Source organism: Chrysemys picta, chromosome 2 (assembly GCF_011386835.1).
Source record: "Chrysemys picta bellii isolate R12L10 chromosome 2, ASM1138683v2, whole genome shotgun sequence".
Taxonomy (NCBI): domain Eukaryota; kingdom Metazoa; phylum Chordata; order Testudines; family Emydidae; genus Chrysemys; species Chrysemys picta.
The window spans coordinates 25353751-25373084 of NC_088792.1; the positions used below are offsets into that span (position 1 = coordinate 25353751).

A 19334-nucleotide genomic window follows, 5' to 3' on the forward strand; every position below is an offset into this window, starting at 1 on the left:
TACCTTCCTCCCTCTTCTCCCCCTACACTGCTTCAAGCAAATCAGCAGAATGGAGCTGTGTGATGGAGAAAAGAAGCCAAGAAGGTGTGATTGGGTGAATCTGAAGCTATGAAGTAAGAGCATGGTGAAGACTTTGCTACTTTCATAGACCTTCTCTGTTCAACTGGGGGAGCAGAACAGCAGGGGGCACATTTCAGCTGAGAAAAATGTGTTGTCATGTTCTAACTTCTGCTGGTGAGAGAGACAAGATTTCAAGCTTACACAGAGCTCTTCTTCAAGTCTGGGAAAGGTACTCAGAGTGTCACAGCTAAGTATCTTTCCCAGATCTGAAGGAGAGGTGTGTGTAGATGGACCTTTGGTCTGACCCAGTATGACCATTCTTATGTTCTTAAAAGCTTGTCTCTTTCACCAACAGAAGTTGGTCCAATAAAAGATATAACCTCACCCACCTTGTCTCTCTAATAACCTAGGACCAACGCAGCTATAACAACAATACAAACAATTGTCATGTTCTGAAATTGATTGAGCCTGCGTAAACTAACCAAAACCTAATGGGCTTTGAAGGCACTGGTCTGCATTGGGTGGTGGAGTAGCCCCAGAGTGAGTGCTGCTGGATTGCATCTCAGTGCAAGGGTTGCTGTTGTGCCTGGTCTTTGTGTGAAGGTGTGTGTAGGAGGGGAAGGCAGACAGAGGGGTAAGGCTCTTCGTGCCCTACTTCTGCACTCATTCAAGGGCCACGCATGATCCAGTTCTCAACATAGGTTATAAAAATAGAGCATGCTGATGAAGAAGGGACAATAGGCCAAATCCTCAGTGGTGTAAATGGATATAGTTCCCCTGAAGTCAATATTTACTTACCTCTGATGTGCTGTGAAGGCCGAGGGCCAATTCTTATCTCACACTGATGTTACTCCAATGACTTCAATGGAGCTACTCCTGATTCACAGCACGAGGGCAGACTCAAATCCTAAATTTTTCCTAACAACATTATTGTTATTATTGTTAAAGGAAACAGCTAACTCCCCACTCCCCACTGCTCCCAGTGAAATATTAAGAGAAATGTAGATTGAAATTTTCAAAGACACATAAGGGAATTAAGTGCCCAACTCCCATTGAAAGTCAATGGATACTAAGCACCTAATTCCCTTAGGCACCTTTGAAAACCACAACTATAAATAATATCGCTTGTGAATTTGAAAGCTTTCTTTGTTTATTGCTTTTATGGGAGATGCATTTTTTTTGTTCTTATCAACTGTTTTAAGTCTTGTCTGCTTAGTGTACCACTAACCTACTGTACCACAGACATTACTATCAAAGTTTCCTGTTATACTTTTGCACCATATAAATTGTTACTCATGGTGGTCTATATTCAGCAGAGTACTGACCATGTTCCTATTAATATGACTGTTTAGCTACTAGTGGTTTAGGAACTGGAACTAGCGCATTAGTTTTTGATCAGTTTCTTAGCAATGTGTGTGTGTGTGTGTGTGTGTGTATATATAGATATTTTTCTGGAATATCCCTTGTCATGAAAGACTGAAGTTGAATTCTCAGTCACACAGAAAGGGATTAAGAGAGAGAATTACAAATTGACTTTGTTGTGTGCACAAATTGTCTCTAACTGAAGAGCTAGCTGTGTTAATTGATTTTCATTTACATTAATATGCAGCTTTTGAAGTAGCTTTTTTTAAGAGTTACCTTGCCAGGCTCAGTCTTCTGATAATAATGTCTCTGGTCGACCCTAAAATAGATCTAAAAAAGTGAATATCTATCACTGACTAGCAGTTTAGCATTTTTCTATGATACATTTAAACACATCTTAATTTTCCAAATCACTTTGTAAAGTTCTATTTTGGATTCCTATTGCTCGGGTGACCAGACAGCAAATGTGAAAAATCGGGACAGGGAGTGGAGGAAAATAGGATCCTATATAACAAAAAAGACCCCAAAATCAGGACTGTCCCTATAAAATTGGGACATCTGGACACCCTATCTATTGCTAAATCCTTACGCCATTCTTTAACACCACTCTTATCTTACGCTATTATGAATACTTCCCTCAATAGATATTCAGATCTATTCACTAGCGATGGGCGAGAAGGACCTTTGAATCTTAGCCAGGGAACAAGAATAGACTGTTTGACAATGGCGAACATGAAGTTTGGAGGCACTCTGCTGCTATTCATGTCATTGTACGGGTGAGGTATAATTCAGATGTTATAAATCTCACTTAGTCCCTGGGTTTAACTTCGGAGTCTTTTTGAAATAGTAGGTAACTGCTCAGTGCATAATGTGGTGGCACAAAAATGCAGCCTTTTAAAGCTGACCTTTTGAGGAAGCTTTTTAAAATAAAACAATTTTAAAATGGTTTATGATCTAAAGTCAAGAGTGAGTGCAACGTGGGCTGAATTCTGACTGGTGTTTACTCCTAAGCATGTGCCAGGAACACTGTAGCTCAATAGGGAATGTCCCCACAACGTGTGTGGTGAGTATACTTCGCAGACCTTCCACAAGTGCTCTGCCAGGGGATCCTCAAAAGGGTGGTTCTGAATGGGGCCCAGGAGTCAGGGACCATGCATTTAAACATGATTATGTCCTGGCCTGGCCATTGCTCAACATGCCCTCAACCAGGTTATCTCTGCCAGAACTAGAGCCAATCTAATCTGCACTGGGGACGGACTTTGGGCAGCTAGAAGAGGGGTGCACAATTAGTGCTGCTCTGAAATATGATGGTGGAGCTGTTCGGCGTGAAACACAGTATGTTGCAGAATTTGGTCTTGTATGTGTATAGTCAGATTTTCAGAAGATCTCAGCACCCATAGTTGGGGCCAGATGTTCATAAGAGCTTAGCATTAAGCACTAGGGCCAGATTTTTAAAGGTGTGTAGGTGCTTGATGAGATTTTCAAAGGCACGTCGGTGCCAAACACCCATGGAGATGAATGGGAGTTAAGTGTCTAGGTGCTTTTGAAAATCGCATTAGGGGGCCAGTTTTTTAAAAGTATTTAGACACCTGAAGAGCCAGAGAAATATGTGCAAAAAATGTATGACAATGTATCCAAGCCAGACAAAAAAATTGAACGGATCCCTCTACATTGAAGTTATGCAGAAAGGGAGGACTGTGGCATTCAGCTACAGCCCTGCACTGGGGATGGTGCCAAAGTGCACTCCTGAGGCCGCTCTGGCAAGGGCTGCGCCCGAAGCAGGCACAATTCTCCCTGAAGCTCCCAGGAAACTCAGGTCATAATCTGCTCTTCCCTGCACAGCAGGGCCAGAATGGAAGAAGGGTGTTACCACAGCGATACTTCCTCCCCAGCCCCCTAACATCTGCAGCAGCCTTAATCCCGTAGTCACCTTGCATTGGATTTCCTCTGTACTTGGCCTCTGCATGGGAGCAGCAAGGTAAAGAGAGGCTTAATCTGACCCATAATATTAAGTAAGTTTGGAGTTTTCTGTTTTGATGATGAGCCTGAGAAATTACAGTTCTCCCAGAGCCGCAGTGCTGCCCCAAGGTGTCTATACCGAGCCAAAGTCCGTGTTTTGGAGGCTGAGCTTAGCACCAAGTAGAATTGGGTGAAGACTGCAAAAACAGTTTCTTTAAACAACTGCCTGAATTTTTAAATTAATTTGCTTCTGCAATGCCTATGCTCCTTTCATATTCTTTTTTCACAAATCTCTGTGTGTGTGTCTTAGTGACATCAGTGCTGTGGAGAACGAATTTCAGAATCTCGTGTATGTGGGTAAGCAAGGGTGCTTGGGCCAACGGGATGTTTGATTCTACAGCCTACAGATTCAAAAATCTCGAACCTCTAACACTTCAGCATGCATTATGAGACTCATAAAACCTTTAGGTGGCCTGGCCACCTGAGGACAACCAAGGCCAACACAATATTAGTGTGGGTTACGTGAGGAGTCACAGAAACCAAATTTTAAATATACACATATAAGTTAATAGATTTTAAATCCAGAAGGGGCCATTAAACTGCAGCTATTAAAGTCAGACATTTTAAAATGAAAGGTTTGGATAACTTGCAGCCAAGTGTTTTAAAAGAACTGGCTGAGAAGCTTGCTGGACAGTTAATGCTGATTTTCAATACGTCTTGGAACGCTAGGGAAGTTCCATAAGACTGGAAGAAAACACTTATTGTACCAATACTTTAAAGGGTAAACGGGATGACCCAGGTAAATATAGGCCTGTCAGTCTCACCTCAATTATGGGCAAGATAAAGGAGTGGCTGCTATGGGACTTGATTAATAAAGAATTAAAGGAAGGTAATATAATTAATGCCAAGCAAGATGGGTTTATGGAAAACAGACCTTTTTTAGGAGATTACAAGTTTGGTTGATAAACACAATAGTGTCAATGTAATATACTTAGACTTCCCTGAGGTATTTGACTTGGTACCAAATGACATTTTGAAAAATAAAATAAAATAGAATGATCCAAAATTAACGTGGCATGCATTAAAATGGATTAAAAGCTAGCTAACTGATAGGTCACAAAATGTAATTGTAAACAGGGAATCTTCATTGAATAAGTGTGTTTCTAGTGGGGTCCTGCAGGGATGGGTTCTTGGCTCTATACTATTTAACATTTTTATTAATGACCTGGAAGAAAACATAAAATCATCACTCAGAAAGTTTGCAGATAACACAAAAATTGGGGGAGGGGTATTATGAGGAGGACAGGTCACTTGGATCATTTGGTAGGCTCGGCTCAAGCAAACAATATGCATTTTAATACGGCTAAATGTAAATGTATACATTTAAGAAAAAGAATGTAGGCTATGCTTACATGATGGGGGTGGGGTGGGGGTGTCTATCCTGAGAAGCAGTGACTCTGAAAAAGATTCGGGGGTTGTGGTGGATAATCAGCTGAACATGAATAATCACACATTTCCTGGGTGACACTGTGGGCAAAAGGGCTAATGCAATTGTTGTATGAATAAACTGAGGAATCTTGTGTAGGAGTAGAGAGGTCATTTTACCTCTGCATTGTCACTGGTGTGACTGCTGCTGGAATACTATGACCAGTTCTGGTGCCCACAATTCAAGAAAGATGCTGATAAATTGGAGAGGGTTCAGAGAAGAGTCACGAGAATGATTAAAGGATTAGAAAACCTGTCTTATAGTGATAAGCTAAATAAGTTGTGCTACTTGGGTCTAACAAAGAGAAGGTGAAGGGGTGACTTGAAGTACTTACTTGAGGGACAAATATTTAATAATGGGCTTTTCAGTCTAGCAGAGGAAGGTATAACATGGCTGGAAGTTGAAGCTAGACAAATTCAGACTGGAAAGAAGGTATAAATTTTTAACAGTTAGAGTAATTAAGCATTGAAACAGCTTACCAATGGTTGTGGAGGATTCTTTACCATTCACAAATTTTAATCAAGATTGTATGTTTTTCTAAATGATATACTCTAGGACAGGGGTCGGCAACCTTTGGCACATGATCCATCAGGGTAATCCATTGGCAGGCTGCAAGACATTTTGTTTACATTGACCGTCTGCAGGCATGTCCCCCCCCCGCAGCTCCAAGTGGCCACAGTTTGCTGTTCCCAGAACCTCATTCCCAGCCAGCACATCTCTGCGGCCCGCCGCTTCCTGCAGCTCCCATTGGCCAGGAACCGTGAACTGCAGCCACTGGGAGCTGCGGAGGGGATGTGCCTGTGGACAGTTCTGCAGAAAAGGACCTAGGGGTTACAGTGGATGAGAACCTGGATATGAGTCAACAGTGTGCTCTTGTTGCCAAGAAGGCTAACGGCATTTTGGGCTGTATAAGTAGGGGCATTACCAGCAGATCGAGGGACGCGATCATTCCCCTCTATTCGACATTGGTGAGGCCTCATCTGGAGTACTGTGTCCAGTTTTGGGCCCCACACTAGAAGAAGGGTGTGGAAAAATTGGAAAGAGTCCAGCGGAGGGCAACAAAAATGATTAGGGGGCTGGAGCACATGACTTATGAGGAGAGGCTGAGGGAACTGGGATTGTTTAGTCTCCAGAAGAGAGGAATGAGGGGGGATTTGATAGCTGCTTTCAACTACCTGAAAGGGGGTTCCAAAGAGGATGGATCTAAACTGTTCTCAGTGGTACCAGATGACATAACAAGGAGTAATGGTCTCAAGTTGCAGTGGGGGAGGTTTAGATTGGATATCAGGAAAAACGTTTTCACTAGGACGGTGGTGAAGCACTGGAATGGGTTACCTAGGGAAGTGGTGGAATCTCTTTCCTATGAGGTTTTTAAGGTCAGGCTTGACAAAGCCCTGGATGGGATGATTTAGTTGGGAATTGGTCCTGCTTTGAGCAGGGGGTTGGACTAGATCACCTCCTGAGGTCCCTTCCAACCCTGATGTTCTATGATTCTATGACAGTCAACGTAAACAAAATGTTTTGCGGCCTGCCAGCAGATTACCCTGATGGGCTGCATGCCAAAGGTTGCTGACCCCTGCTCTAGGAATTATTTTGGGGAAGTTCTAGGGCTGTGTTATACAGGAGGTTACACTAGCTTATCACAACAGTCTCTTCTGGCCTTGGAATCTATGAATTATTATGATAATATAGCCTGACCTCCTGCATCACACGGGTCAGAGAATTTCGTTCAGTAATTTCCTACATGAACCAAATAACACATGAGGATTCACACCAGAAGTGTTTGTGCATTTACCCAATCAGGGCATAAACATAATACCATACAACTTATTTACCAATCACAGCTAAGCAACAAAGCCCAAATAGCAAATACTAGGTATCTAGCTCTTGCAGAAAATGTTGTGCTTGAACAATAGAATTTTTTAAAATGGTAAAAAAATTTGCTAAATTTTTTGATTAATAAATAAATCGGATTAAACCACGTTCTGCTTGTGGATATCCTGTGAGGAGGAAAGAACATAATTTGTTTCTCAGTAACGCTTTCCATTGCTGGGATCTTTGCTATTCTGGTTGTAAGTTCCTTTGCAGCCAGTGCAAAATGACACATATTTTAGCAGCTACTAGTAAGGTTCTCAATGGGGAACATTCTCTAATAGCCTAATGCTCCTGAGGGCCTTTTCCAAGCAACATAATCAAAGGAGTATAAGGAAGATTTTTGTCAAAAATCTTATTTATACAAACGGGTTCATTTTTGGAAGTTTTTTTTTACTGTAGGGCAAGTCCAGATAATGTGCGAATAGGCCCCTGTGTCACCACAGCCCCTGCAGTCATTGGGGGATTGAGCTGTTTACATTTTATGGTGAATATTTGGAGTCCAAAAGTATTGAATAATAACCTTCTACTGAGCTTCCCTCTAGGAGGGGGACTATAAAGAAGGCATTAAACCAATGTTCTTCTCATTCACTGGATTCCTTTCCCATCTGTAGTTCTTGTATCCTATGTGAAGAATGTAGAAAGCAGCCCTGGGGACTGGAGGAATGCAAAGGTGGGGTAAAGCTATATTTGCCCTGCCCGATCTCAGGTCCTGCACAGGGTGAACAAAACTGATCATGGGTTTGTGTACGCTGTGAACGGAAAGTTGGTATTTAGTTCACGAAGGGTTCACATCCCCCGCCCACCCCTCACTGCTTTCTGCCCAACTCTAGATAAAACTGTCCCAAGGAGCACCCAATACTCAATTGTAACTTGTTCAGTATGGGGGTTGTTGAAGAAAAATCCATTTTGCTGGGGTACTGATGAGGGAACAGTACACTGTCTAAAATGAAAAAGAGCTTTTCTGAGATTATGAGACTTTTCTTGGTACTTGGTGCTTTGTTCTTTCCTTTACCACCATCCCCTCTTCCTTCAAATGTGCCACTGTAATGTCCCACAGCATTATTTTGACTCCTCTTGCCTTTCTTACTAGCATCTCTTTCCCCTCCTTCCATTCACCTCCGTGCTCTCTACTTCATTAACCTCAACGTTCTCTCCACCATGTCTCACTTTGAACCCCTCCGTCTGGCTCCTACCCTCTCTACCCCACTGACGTTACCTTCTCCAAAGCCATCACAGTAAAGCTTCAAAGCCTCTTTTCCATCCCCATCCTTCTTGCCCTGTTCTTTTTCTTTGCTATGGTTGATCACACCCTCCCTTTAGAGGCTCTGACTTTCAGTTGCTCTCTTGATCCTCTTCTCTCTCTATTACCACCACATTGCTCCTCTCAATCCTCCTTGCTTCTTACTTTGGTCATACCCCTGTTTTTATGAGCCATCCAAATTCTGGAAAAATCATACCCTGACTCACCACACCGACATAGCTTCTTTTCATACCCATTGTCACCTCTCTGACACAGCTTCTCTTCATATCCTTTGTCACCACTTTCCCCTTTTTCCGGCTTCTCCTTACCTTCCACATCAAATTCAGTTTTCATGTCCTCATCTTCAAGATCCTTCACAACAGAGCACTAACCTACCTCTGTGCCGTACCCTCTTTTCACTCAGCCCTTGTTCCCTTTGCTTCACCCAAGCCTCATGACTGACTCCCCCCAATGTTTCCTTCTCCCACTCTTGCTCCAGGACTTTCTTCCAAGCAGCCCCCTATGCATTGAAATTCCTTTCCTCACCCCATCTGCCATGCCTCCACCCTTTCCTTTGTCGAGTGCCTCCTTAAAACTCACATGTTCCATGAAACCTGTCCTTCAAAGGTATGGTATCACATGTAAGTCTCACAATTTCCAAAACACTTGCTGTACAGATCACAACAAGTACACAATATTATTGATGTTACCTTTGTTTTCCCTTACCCCTACCTACAGTGTTTGTACTTGTCACTCATCAAGCTATAGTTTCGTTTAGCTCATCAGAGCAGGGAATACTGTATTTTGTCTAAGTGCCATCACATTTATGTGCTGTATAAATAAATAATAATTACAGCAACAATTAGAGCACAGCAAAGGGGGAGGCTGTAAGTTTTCTTTTGATAATGTAAGAATATTACATGGCAATCTGTAGTATTCCTTTACAGGTTTAATGCCATTTAGTTACATGGTAACAATCAGTTTCATGGAGGTATACAAGGATTCAGTGAAAACTCTAAGCAGATATAATACTGGATGAAAGAACACGTATCTGGAGAAAACTCAGCTTCCGAGAGTCTATATTAAAATTGACATTCCCATCAATAACAAATATAATACTGCTTGCAGAGTTGATATTTAATTTACTGTCTATTGACTTTCAAAACCACAGAGACTGCAAAATTTCAATTCAGAAACTTTAACTTGTTTAGTTTTTGTAGTCTGTCTGAGTCTAGATTTAGAAAGCCCAGTTGTATCTGAAAGCAGAGAGAGAGTTCTGCTGAAACTCTGTTTTAAGTTTTCTATTATCTCTGTATGAATACATGAAAATATTATAGAAGAGGATGCCTTTTCTCTGTCATGCAAACAGAAGTTATTTTGTGACTAATCTACCTATTACAGAGCAAGTATTTTGATGCATTGTCATTTGTTCTGTTAGCACTCCCATTTTATGATTGGATGAAACACACACATTCTTGGCCAAATTCTGTTCTCAATTATGCCTGTACAACCCTATTGACTTCAGATGGGTTGCATAGGAAAAGCTCAGAGCAGAATTTGGGCAAGTGCATTAAGCAGTAGTATTTTTCTAGTATTGTGTTCACATTGGCCCTTGATATTTATGGCCAAATTCTCTTCTGATGTAACTCCATTGAAGTTATATACATAAAATGGAAGCAGAGAATTTGACCCATAATATCTACATTTCTTATAGCTGCGATGGAATGTATTTTACAAGTAGAGATGTATGTACATTTAATATACATAACATACATATGTATATGAAATGTACATACATATATATAATTATATATAATTAAAAATGTTTATGTGTATTAAATATATACGCACACAGAGTGGTTGTCATTTAAAATAATCAACATTTGCTAATAGTTAGTACCCTAAACTTAGAATGGGAAATAGCTGTGGTATCGCATGCCACTGTGGAATAATTGTTGGTAAACGTTGACTTTTTAATGGCAACTCTTCTGTATTAATATACATATATATAAGGCCCCACTTGAATTGTGGGATGATTGTCAAAAAATTACAGCTGAGTTGTGACAAGCCATGGAAAATTGCAGAAAAGTAATAATGGACATTATTGTTTGCAGTAATTAAGTCCATTATTTCTTTTCTGTGATTATTACGCTGTTGACCACCCAGCGTTGAGAGTTGGGGCTTATGCTGTTGGCTGCCCGGGGCTCCCACTGTCAGCCCCATGCACAGTGGGGCACCTGTCAAAACTGCAGCAGAAGCCTAATATCGTGGAATCCACCATTTCCGCAATATCACAAGTTAAGTGGGGCCTTAGTAAATATACATTCTATTTACTGAGTATATCTAGCAAACAAACAAAAAACCCATCACAGTCACCTGGGCAAAGAAATCACATTTCATGATTATTTCTTCATCAGAAGGCTTCATATTACGGTGGTGACATCAGAGTTTTGAAATTGCATTTTAGAAACTATAAACATTCTTATCATTTACAGCACTTTATGCAATAGGATGCAAATGAAATAAGTTTATCTGAATCATAATTGGTTTGCCACTTCAGAGGTAAATCATCCAATAAGCACAGAGTTGATTTTGTTTAATTTGCATATAGAAATTTGATTGGTGAAAATGCTGCAAGAGATGTTTTATATTTTTGTCACACTTTAAAGAGCAGCTAATGACCCACAGAGAATTTGGAAAAAAACATTCTATTTACATTTCACCCTATTTATATGCCTTACATTTACATGCAAAGCGGGTCATTGTTTCCTTAGGGGTTATCAGCACCTGGTATTTATTCCCCACCAGTAGTCACAGTCCTCTGTGACATCAACCTCATTTCCACACAGCAACCAGTTTTATAATGTATAAATTAGGTGCTTACATTACCTGGCAATTTTGTCAGTGCAAGACATTGTGACTAGCTGCTCTCCCAACAACACACCGTCCCATGTTTGAACTGCATTATGGCATCGGACAGGGATGGTTCCTTCTCCAGACTCAATCTTCGTTCGTAGATGCCCCCGGTACTTTCTTACTATGTTCTTGGTACTGTTCACTGGGTCAGAAAAAAGTGATGATAGAAAAACAGTAATTAAATGTTTGTACAATTGTCTCCTGAGACGAATAAAAATGCCTGTGACACCTCAGCTTGCATCATGGAACCACACATGGGGTCCTTTAAATCAAAGAGGAAATTGGATAAGGTTGCAGCCCATGAGAGCAGCATAATGGATATTTTCAGTGGTTTGCTCTGTCAGCTTTTCACATAAATCTGTGGTTTTAACACAGCATGAACTGAGATAATTTTCACAGTCACCACCGTATTCGAAAAAATGCAGAGGCTTTTAAAGCAATACTCTGATTTCTTATTCCCTCCAGTATGTTGTGCAGTGCCAGTCTCAGCTCTTGTAAGCTAAGCATGGTCAGGCCAGTTTGATACTTGGCTGGGAAAACTCAGGTGCTTTGAGGAGCAAGTGTGGGTGATGCTTTTCCTCTCTGACTCAGTTCTGAAGCAATGCCCAAGCATAATGTTAGGTACCATGCTAGTGGAAGAAACATCCCGGAAGGAGATGTAAAATTAAAGTCCAGGTTTGAGGTCCCTAAAAATTTCCAACCTGGTGTCTTGACAAAGTAAAGCTTGGGTAATTATATTCTGTTTGCCTAAGATTCACCCTATAATTTCCCTTGGATGAGGCATACTACACTCTTGTGTGGTGTTGATAGGTTCTGTTAAACAGTTGCCATGCTCCACCCCAGCGCTAGCTGCATTTCAGTAATGTGCAAAATGAGACCTGTAGGTGTGTTGTTTGTACAAAAGAGAGTCAAATGTGTAAAACACTTTGGATCAATTAGGATGTAAGGCACTGTATGCATGCAAATTCATTAGCAAAATTACCATTATCACACAGAGGTGGCTGGTTTATCCCTAAGTGGGGGAGGAAGGAAATCAACTTTAATGCATCCTTGGCCTATAGAACTAACATTCCCACCTGTGTGAAAGAGGGTTCACATGCTGCTTATCTCCACAGTGCTGCTCTGGCCATCTCTGGGTCTATAGAGGGGGCTCTGTATATAGATGGAACAAAATGAGGCAGGCCAGGAGGCGGGGGATGTGGGGTGGACTAACATCTCCTCAGCAACCAGAGGTAAATCTGCCCAAATGTTCATGCGTCTTATGGCTGTATTAATTTTTGTGTGGTGCCCATTTCATAAGAACGGCCATACTGGGTCAGACCAAAGGTCCATCTAGCCCAGTATCCTGTCTATTTCACACTGGGAACGTCCCTCAAAAGGATGGAGTGGTTCCTGGTGCATCAAATGTCAGAGGGAGGAGCCAGAGGGGACCCAAAGCTGGTGTGCAGGCATAGGGTCTCTGCACGCATACCTCTGCAACCATGGTCCCATGCCTCTGCCCAGATGTCAGGGGATCTGTGGAATTTGAGTGCTGAACTGATGTTTGCTCCGCAGAGGGTGGGGGAATCCCAACTTCTCCCCACCTCTCTCAGTCAGACCATTCTGAGGAACATTTGTGAGGAGCCCCTCACTCCCCTCAGAAACTCGTCTCACAGTTTTCCTGTGGGAGTGGGGTGACTCCCTCCCAGCTTTGTTATTTTCATGCAGCCCCATTTTTATTCTCTTAGCAGATTTCATGCTACAGGAACAAGACACTATCTCCTCCTGGCATGTTGCTTCTGTGTTCCAGAAGGTTTCTCTAGATGGCACCTTGCCGCCCAGTTGTGGTACATTTGATCTTAATAATGGATGTGAAACCTTGTGCTAAATGTGTTGCTAATGTCAAGATCTGTAAAAATGTACAATGTGCATAGTCTTTTGGAAAAACCCTTGAACAAGTTAGGAGTGGTACATGAGAACACACTCTGTGCTAGAAACCCTTATGGTTATGCTGTTGTATTACATGAGAACACACTTTGTGTTAGAAAGCCTGAGAAGACTGATATTTCACACCTGGCGCCTGTAAACAAACGTAAAACTTTTCACAGCACAAAAGCCATTACAAACCTCATTTGCTGTATGAACAGGGAAACTGAGGCACGCCCCGCACTGCTTTCAGAGCTAAATGCCAAGATACCTACACTATGAAGAACATTAATAACTACATTGAGTTGATGTTAAATGGGTTCCAAACATTTGCCAGAGTTTAGATGGATAAATTAGCTATTTTCATCAGCTCCTGGCGAGTTCACATGAAACATGCAGGGATTATTCTGCAACTCCTGCAAGAGCATGTCCAATCCACTAAAGATCTAACCAAATATTACTGTGGGTTTGTAAAGGGATTCTGTAATATTGTTACTTCCATAATGGACCTTGCAGAGAGAAACCCTCTTTAGTCAGACATAGGGTGACCAGATGTCCTGATTTTATAGGGACAGTCCCAATATTTGGGGCTTTTTTTTATATGGGCTCCTATTACCCCCCACCCCGTTCTGATTTTTCACACTTGCTATCTGGTCACCCTAGCCAGACATGATTTTGATGAACCATTTCTGTTATACACTGATACTTCTAATATTGGGTTAGAAGCTGTAATAATCCAAGACCAAGAATGGCAAGTTTCTAAGATGCATTCTAGACACCCCTTCCTGCATCAGTTTTGCACTGGGGTGTGATGCTGTAAGATTGAATATGACCATTTATATCATTGATGTTACCACCATTATAGAATTGCAACAAATCTTGTACCAAGTATGTCATGTAAGGTGTCAATGGAAAAGTTAGGATTTGCTAAGTAAGATTATCCTGGTTATATGCATGTATATAGCAGGTTTCAGGTCTGTGTGGACCTTGTTCATCACACACAATACAATCAAGGTGTGACAAGTCACTGGGCTGATCATGCCACTGGCAGAGAGCAGCTGGCTTTCTGTTCATTCCCTAGCTGCACCCGGGTCCCTCCTGTCATTTTTCAATGTGCTTGCTTTGTTACAGTGTATCCTGGGCTGCTAGTGCTAGTTGAAGCAATTGATTGACTTTGGCTGGTGCCAATGGATTGTTTACAAAAAAAGCAATGGAAAAATAAATTGCTTCAGAACACTGGGATTAGCAAATGCAGCAAACACATGTAGAACAGCAATGTCAGCTGTGACCTGCCAGCAGCTACATCGGCCAATCCTCCTGTGATCATTCGCTCTTCATTTTCTTGTGTTTTAAAAATATTGTTGTTAATTCAAGAACAGGCTCTGATACATCTCAGCTCTTTAAGGGTCTGTCTATGTTATTTCCACAACTATGTCTGGGAATAGCCAGTAGCAGCATGATTTCTTCCCTGCTCCCCACCAAAAAGCTAACATCTTGTCTTTAGTGTCGTGGGATGCAGTTGTGGATGTTTTTTATGATTTGTGTCTATGGTGCTCATCACAGCACTAACTGAGCACCTCACAAATATTCACCGCCCCATCTTCTGATCCCACCACTTCTCTTTGTTCAAGTTTCTTCCTCCAATAGGGCCCAGTGGGTGTTCCCGTTATAGGGAGCGTAGTCTCAGAACCAGTCCACATGTCTCTTGAGACGGTGAGTGAACTGTCTTTTCTCAACCCCCCTCCCCCCAAAGGGTGAGCATTGGCATTTTTGTCATTAAACAACTGGATCATGGGGCGTATACGATGGGATTTGGGCCAGGCAGGACAAACAATCAGCACCATTGCTCCACAGCAAACACAACCAGAAATAGGACCAAATGATCACAGAGAATTTAGACACAACACTATATGGGGGACTGCACACCCAGAACAGCAAGAAGAGTAGAGTTGTGTCTGGCATGGTCTAGTCATATAAAAATCTATATTGACTCCTGCATTCCCTGTTTACTGGTTCTCTCCTCCTTTCAGAAGTGTTCTCTTTCTTCCCAACCTTTCCCTCCCCATCATCCCCACTGTGCTCCGGATCCTCTTACCCTCACCAATTCCCACAGCACAGCCTCTCTCCCTTGCAGCTATAGTTCTCCTTTCTCACTCTGATAGTCAAGCAGTTGAAAACAGCCACCAAATTGCTATCCCCTTTTTACTCACTCTTGTATGTCAAAGCTGCAAGGTTAGCAACGGTGGATTGAGGGGGGCGGGATGCAGCTGCCTGAAGATTTTAGTGCCTGCATGACAAGGGGAATATCCCCTCATTTACATAATTTTGATTATGCTAAGTAAATGTTACCTAGCCAGGGACAAAGCACCGTAGAAGGAGCTGACAGAGATAATTAAAGAGGAGCGATCCAGTTCAGGGAAAATAAGAACCAGCCCCTCCAATAACCGCTGGTCATTTTTTTAAATTGAAATAAAAACCAACGGTTCTGTGGGTTCCAAAACATTTGGAAAATGTTTTTTTTCCCCATTAAACTTGATGTTTATGCACACTTGTCCCTTCTAGTTCTCTTCAGGACTGGAGCTGGAAGGGCCAAAATACTATGAGAATGGCTGTTTTTATGGCATTTCTGTCCTGGATTGGAAGTACCAGTAATTTAGCAACAGATTTTCACAGATCTCCATAGTTTAGTAAATGTAAGAGATCACACAAAACATCTCACCCTTCAAATGCTTACATGGCCTGGCCCAATCTTCAAACTTTGTTACTTTCTTATACAAATTCTACCTAGGGAGAGGGAGAGCAGACAGAATTAGCTGATAGGATTCATGCAGCCATGGCCTGTGCACACTCACCCTGGGATACATTTCCAAAGAATTGATAAGGGATTTTAGCTGCTCAACGGCTATTAAATTCAGTGGCTGCTGTGTGACTAAACCCTTGTGCACTGCTGCATGTCCCAAGATGTTTGCCTCACCAGAATAAACAAACACACGTTCCAATATGCTGCTCTTTAACATGTATTAAGAAAACAATGTTTTATTAAAAGCCACACCCTGATCTTTGTTAAAGGTTGTATACAGATCTGATCTTTGGAACGCGAGCCCATTTTTAGTTCTTACCATGTCATTAAGCAATGTATGCAAATATAAATATTGAACAAAGACTCCCTTTATTTTACATTAAAGTTTGGGACTGATTTTGGAGTGCACACCGCTTGCTAGACATTAATGTGATGCCACTTGCTGGAACACTCTTTGCCACAGATCACATAAAAAATCTCCGAGATATATTTATTTATGTACCTTGAAGTTACAAACTACTGTCTACTGCTGCTCTCCTGTTCAGTGTGATCAAAGCATCAGTGACTCTGAACATTTCTGAGCTTTGCCATGCTGGTTTTCCAATGGGTTAATCTCAACTAATTGCAGAGGGAGAAGGAAGCTGAGGATGTCACTTCAACCAGAACAAAATGTCAATTCAAACCAGAATTAAAGAGTACAAATTTTAAAATAATTTGGAGTGGATTTATAAGGTATGCTAGACGTAAAATTAGACATAAAAAACAGCCCCTGAGAATTTTGGAAATAAAAAGGTGCTGGAGTATTACTTACAGTATTATAAATTTACAGAGACAACGTACATTTAAAATAGTGCCCTAACTTCCATTTGATTTGGTGTGCACTCCTTGCTCCGGAGCTGTTTTCCAGGGGCATGTGAAAAAATGAGTTGTATACAAAACAAAAAATCCATGTTTATGTATAGCTGAAGTGTACAAAGGAAATGGATGGTGATTAAACAGAATCACACAAGTAAGGCTCTGTCTGAAATTCACATGTGGCTGCCTCCGAGGTGCATTTTCTATTTCCGTGCTTCAGTGGAGGCTGTTCTTTCCTCCAGAAGGGTGGGGGAAAAAGCCTATCTTGCATTTTTGGACGCTGGACTCTCAATTCATCAATATGGTTTATAAAGCTTCATAAAGGCTGTTAGGAACAAAGAGATGGAAAAAGGAGTACTAGCATACGAACCACTTCATAGTTCAATAGTAATTAGAAATGCATACAAGTTCTGCCACCTCTTCTCATTTTGGGTAGCACTTTTCTATGCAACTAGAGCTCAGGATTTCAATGTAAGGATGGCAGAATATGACTTTTCGTGTATGGTAGTAATTTCATCTCTAATTAACACTAATTCATTTTTTGAAAATGCTTTGAACTCTTCAGGTTAAAGATAATGCTGAATATAGATATTATTATATACATGTACAATAGTATTCTGTGCACTTGTATTGGGGTTGGGGTGGGGGTCATAACACATACTGATTGCTATGGATGAATACCTCTGGCTCTTCATTGGCTAGAATGTCAGACATGGTCAGTGTCCTTGGTCATGCCTTGCTTTAGAGACAGGCACATAAGGAGGAAAAAGGCCTACAGTTTCAAAACCAAACAGTGATTTTGGGTGTCCCAATTTTTGGCTGCCCACTTGAGAGACTATTAAGGGCCCTGATTTGCAGATGGTGGGTGCTCAGCATTTCCTGAAAATCAGGCCCCTTTTTGATGTCTCAAGTTGGGCACCCAGGAATTGTGGCACCCAATATCATTAGTCACGTCTGAAATGTAGTCCGAGAGCTTTATCACAACATTATTACAGGTCATGGAGATTTACTAGGAAAAAGAGGCCCATGACTTGATCAGCTAAAGATAAAACCCTTTACCCTCTTCCCACCTCTCTGTCTTTCTTGGCTGAAATCCTGTTTTTGGATGATAATTAGGCATCCCTTGACTTCATTCAGGCTGTTACCTGAGGTATTTTATCTTTCTCTCGCTCTGCACTAATTTTAAAGAGAGCATTCTTGAATTCTTCCATAATCTCTAATCTATCAGTAATTTCAGGCAGGGGCATTGGAACAAGAGGGGAAGCGGGAGCCATGGCCCCATCACTGTAAGGGTGAGCGACAGTGAGGAGGCGGCAAAGAGGAACAAGCAGTGAGGGTCTTGGGGGGGGGGAAGAGGTGGTAGGAGCAGGGCCTCAGGGGAAGAGGTGGTGCAGGGGTGGGAGGTAAGGGGGGACCTCAGGGTGGCAAGGCATGGGGAGCAGGGCCACGGTTTGGGCACCGGTGGCCCCCCACTTTTAGGGAGCTTCCACTGCTCCTGGTTTCAGGTGTGAAATCCTGGTTCCATTGAAGTTCCTGGGAGTTTGCTTATCTGTGAATCCTGGACAAATGGCATTCAATCTACCACATATATAGAAAATCAGTGATGGGAAAGGTTCACGGGAGAGGATCAGCATGAATAAACATCCGAAAGTTTAGAAAAGGAAACTGCTGCGTTATTTCTCCTCATCTGTTTTAAATGGGTTGCTACTGAACTGTGGTTTTTGTCTTATCTTGATAGGGTTACCATATCTAACAAATAAAAAAAGAGGACCACCCACGGGCCCTGGCCCCGCCCATTTCCCCACCCCCAGCCCCGCCCCAGCCCCGCCCATTCCCCGCCCTAACTCTGCCCCCTCCTCCCTCCCACTCCCAGCCACGCAGAAAGGGCTGCCCGAGCGCTACCGGCTTCACGGTTTGCCGGGCAGCCCCCAGACCCTGCGCCCCCGGCCGGCGCTTCCCCAGCGCAGCTGGAGCCCGGGAGGGGAAGCGCCCAGCCGGGAGTGCAGGGTCTGGAGGCTGCCTGGCAAACCGTGAAGCCGGTAGCGCTTGGGCTTCGGGCAGCCCCCTTGCCTCCGGACCCTGCGCCCCCAGCCGGGCACTTCCCCTCCCGGGCTCCGGCGGCACAGGGTCCAGAGGTATGAGGGCTGCCCAAAGCCCGTAGCGCTCGGATCTTAAACAGAGCCGAAGAGTCAGGGGAGGAGCAGAGCCGCCATTTTCCCGGACATGTTCGGCTTTTTGGCAATTCCCCCCGGACGGGGGTTTGAGTGCCGAAAAGCCAGACATGTCCGGGAAAAAGAGGACGTATGGTAACCCTATATCTTGACATGTGTGGTCTGTAAGCGATGTTTAGGACTAATAGCCAGGAATGGCTATTAGTGGTCTGTGGTCTGTTGAAAGGTCTTAATTTAGTTACATCAAACAATGCCTTCACACATAACTATTAGAAGGGTGGGACCTCTGTTCTGTTCCAATGTCTTTTCTCTTCCTTACATTAGTAAAAGCATAGAAACATGTGTGAAATGCTCATCCTAGCTGGAGTTATGTTACAGTGAAGCTAACTGCTAAAGACAGAGCACTTTATACTAACTATTGGGGCCTTTTGTGTCTTTGGAACAACTTCTAAACAAGCTGCTGTCTCACATAGGGCTTTATCCTTATGAGACCAAACGTAATACAGTGGGAAATATCTATCCTAAGAAATGTGTGTCATGTCACATACTCTCCCTCAGGTGCCTCTTAGCTGGTAAATACATGCTACTACTTAATGATCCCTTAAAACAAATTATTGCCATCAAAGCCACAAACAGTTGGCTATTGTGCTTGTAAATTATTTCTGAGGGCTCAGAGGAATGAAAATTATTGTGGTCAGGGTAGGG

At 42.4% G+C, this 19334-nt stretch overlaps 1 protein-coding gene across 3 annotated transcripts in view; it reads right to left on the bottom strand.

The window, feature by feature from the left end:
* The window catches only part of ADARB2 (adenosine deaminase RNA specific B2 (inactive)), a 419147-nt gene that overhangs the window by 22343 nt on the left and 377470 nt on the right, over positions 1-19334 (bottom strand). For all 3 annotated transcript variants that reach the window (XM_065582837.1, XM_065582836.1, XM_065582835.1), the window contains one exon: positions 10872-11040. In XM_065582837.1, the coding sequence (XP_065438909.1) occupies positions 10872-11040 (169 nt within the window). The remainder of the gene's footprint in view (positions 1-10871; positions 11041-19334) is intronic.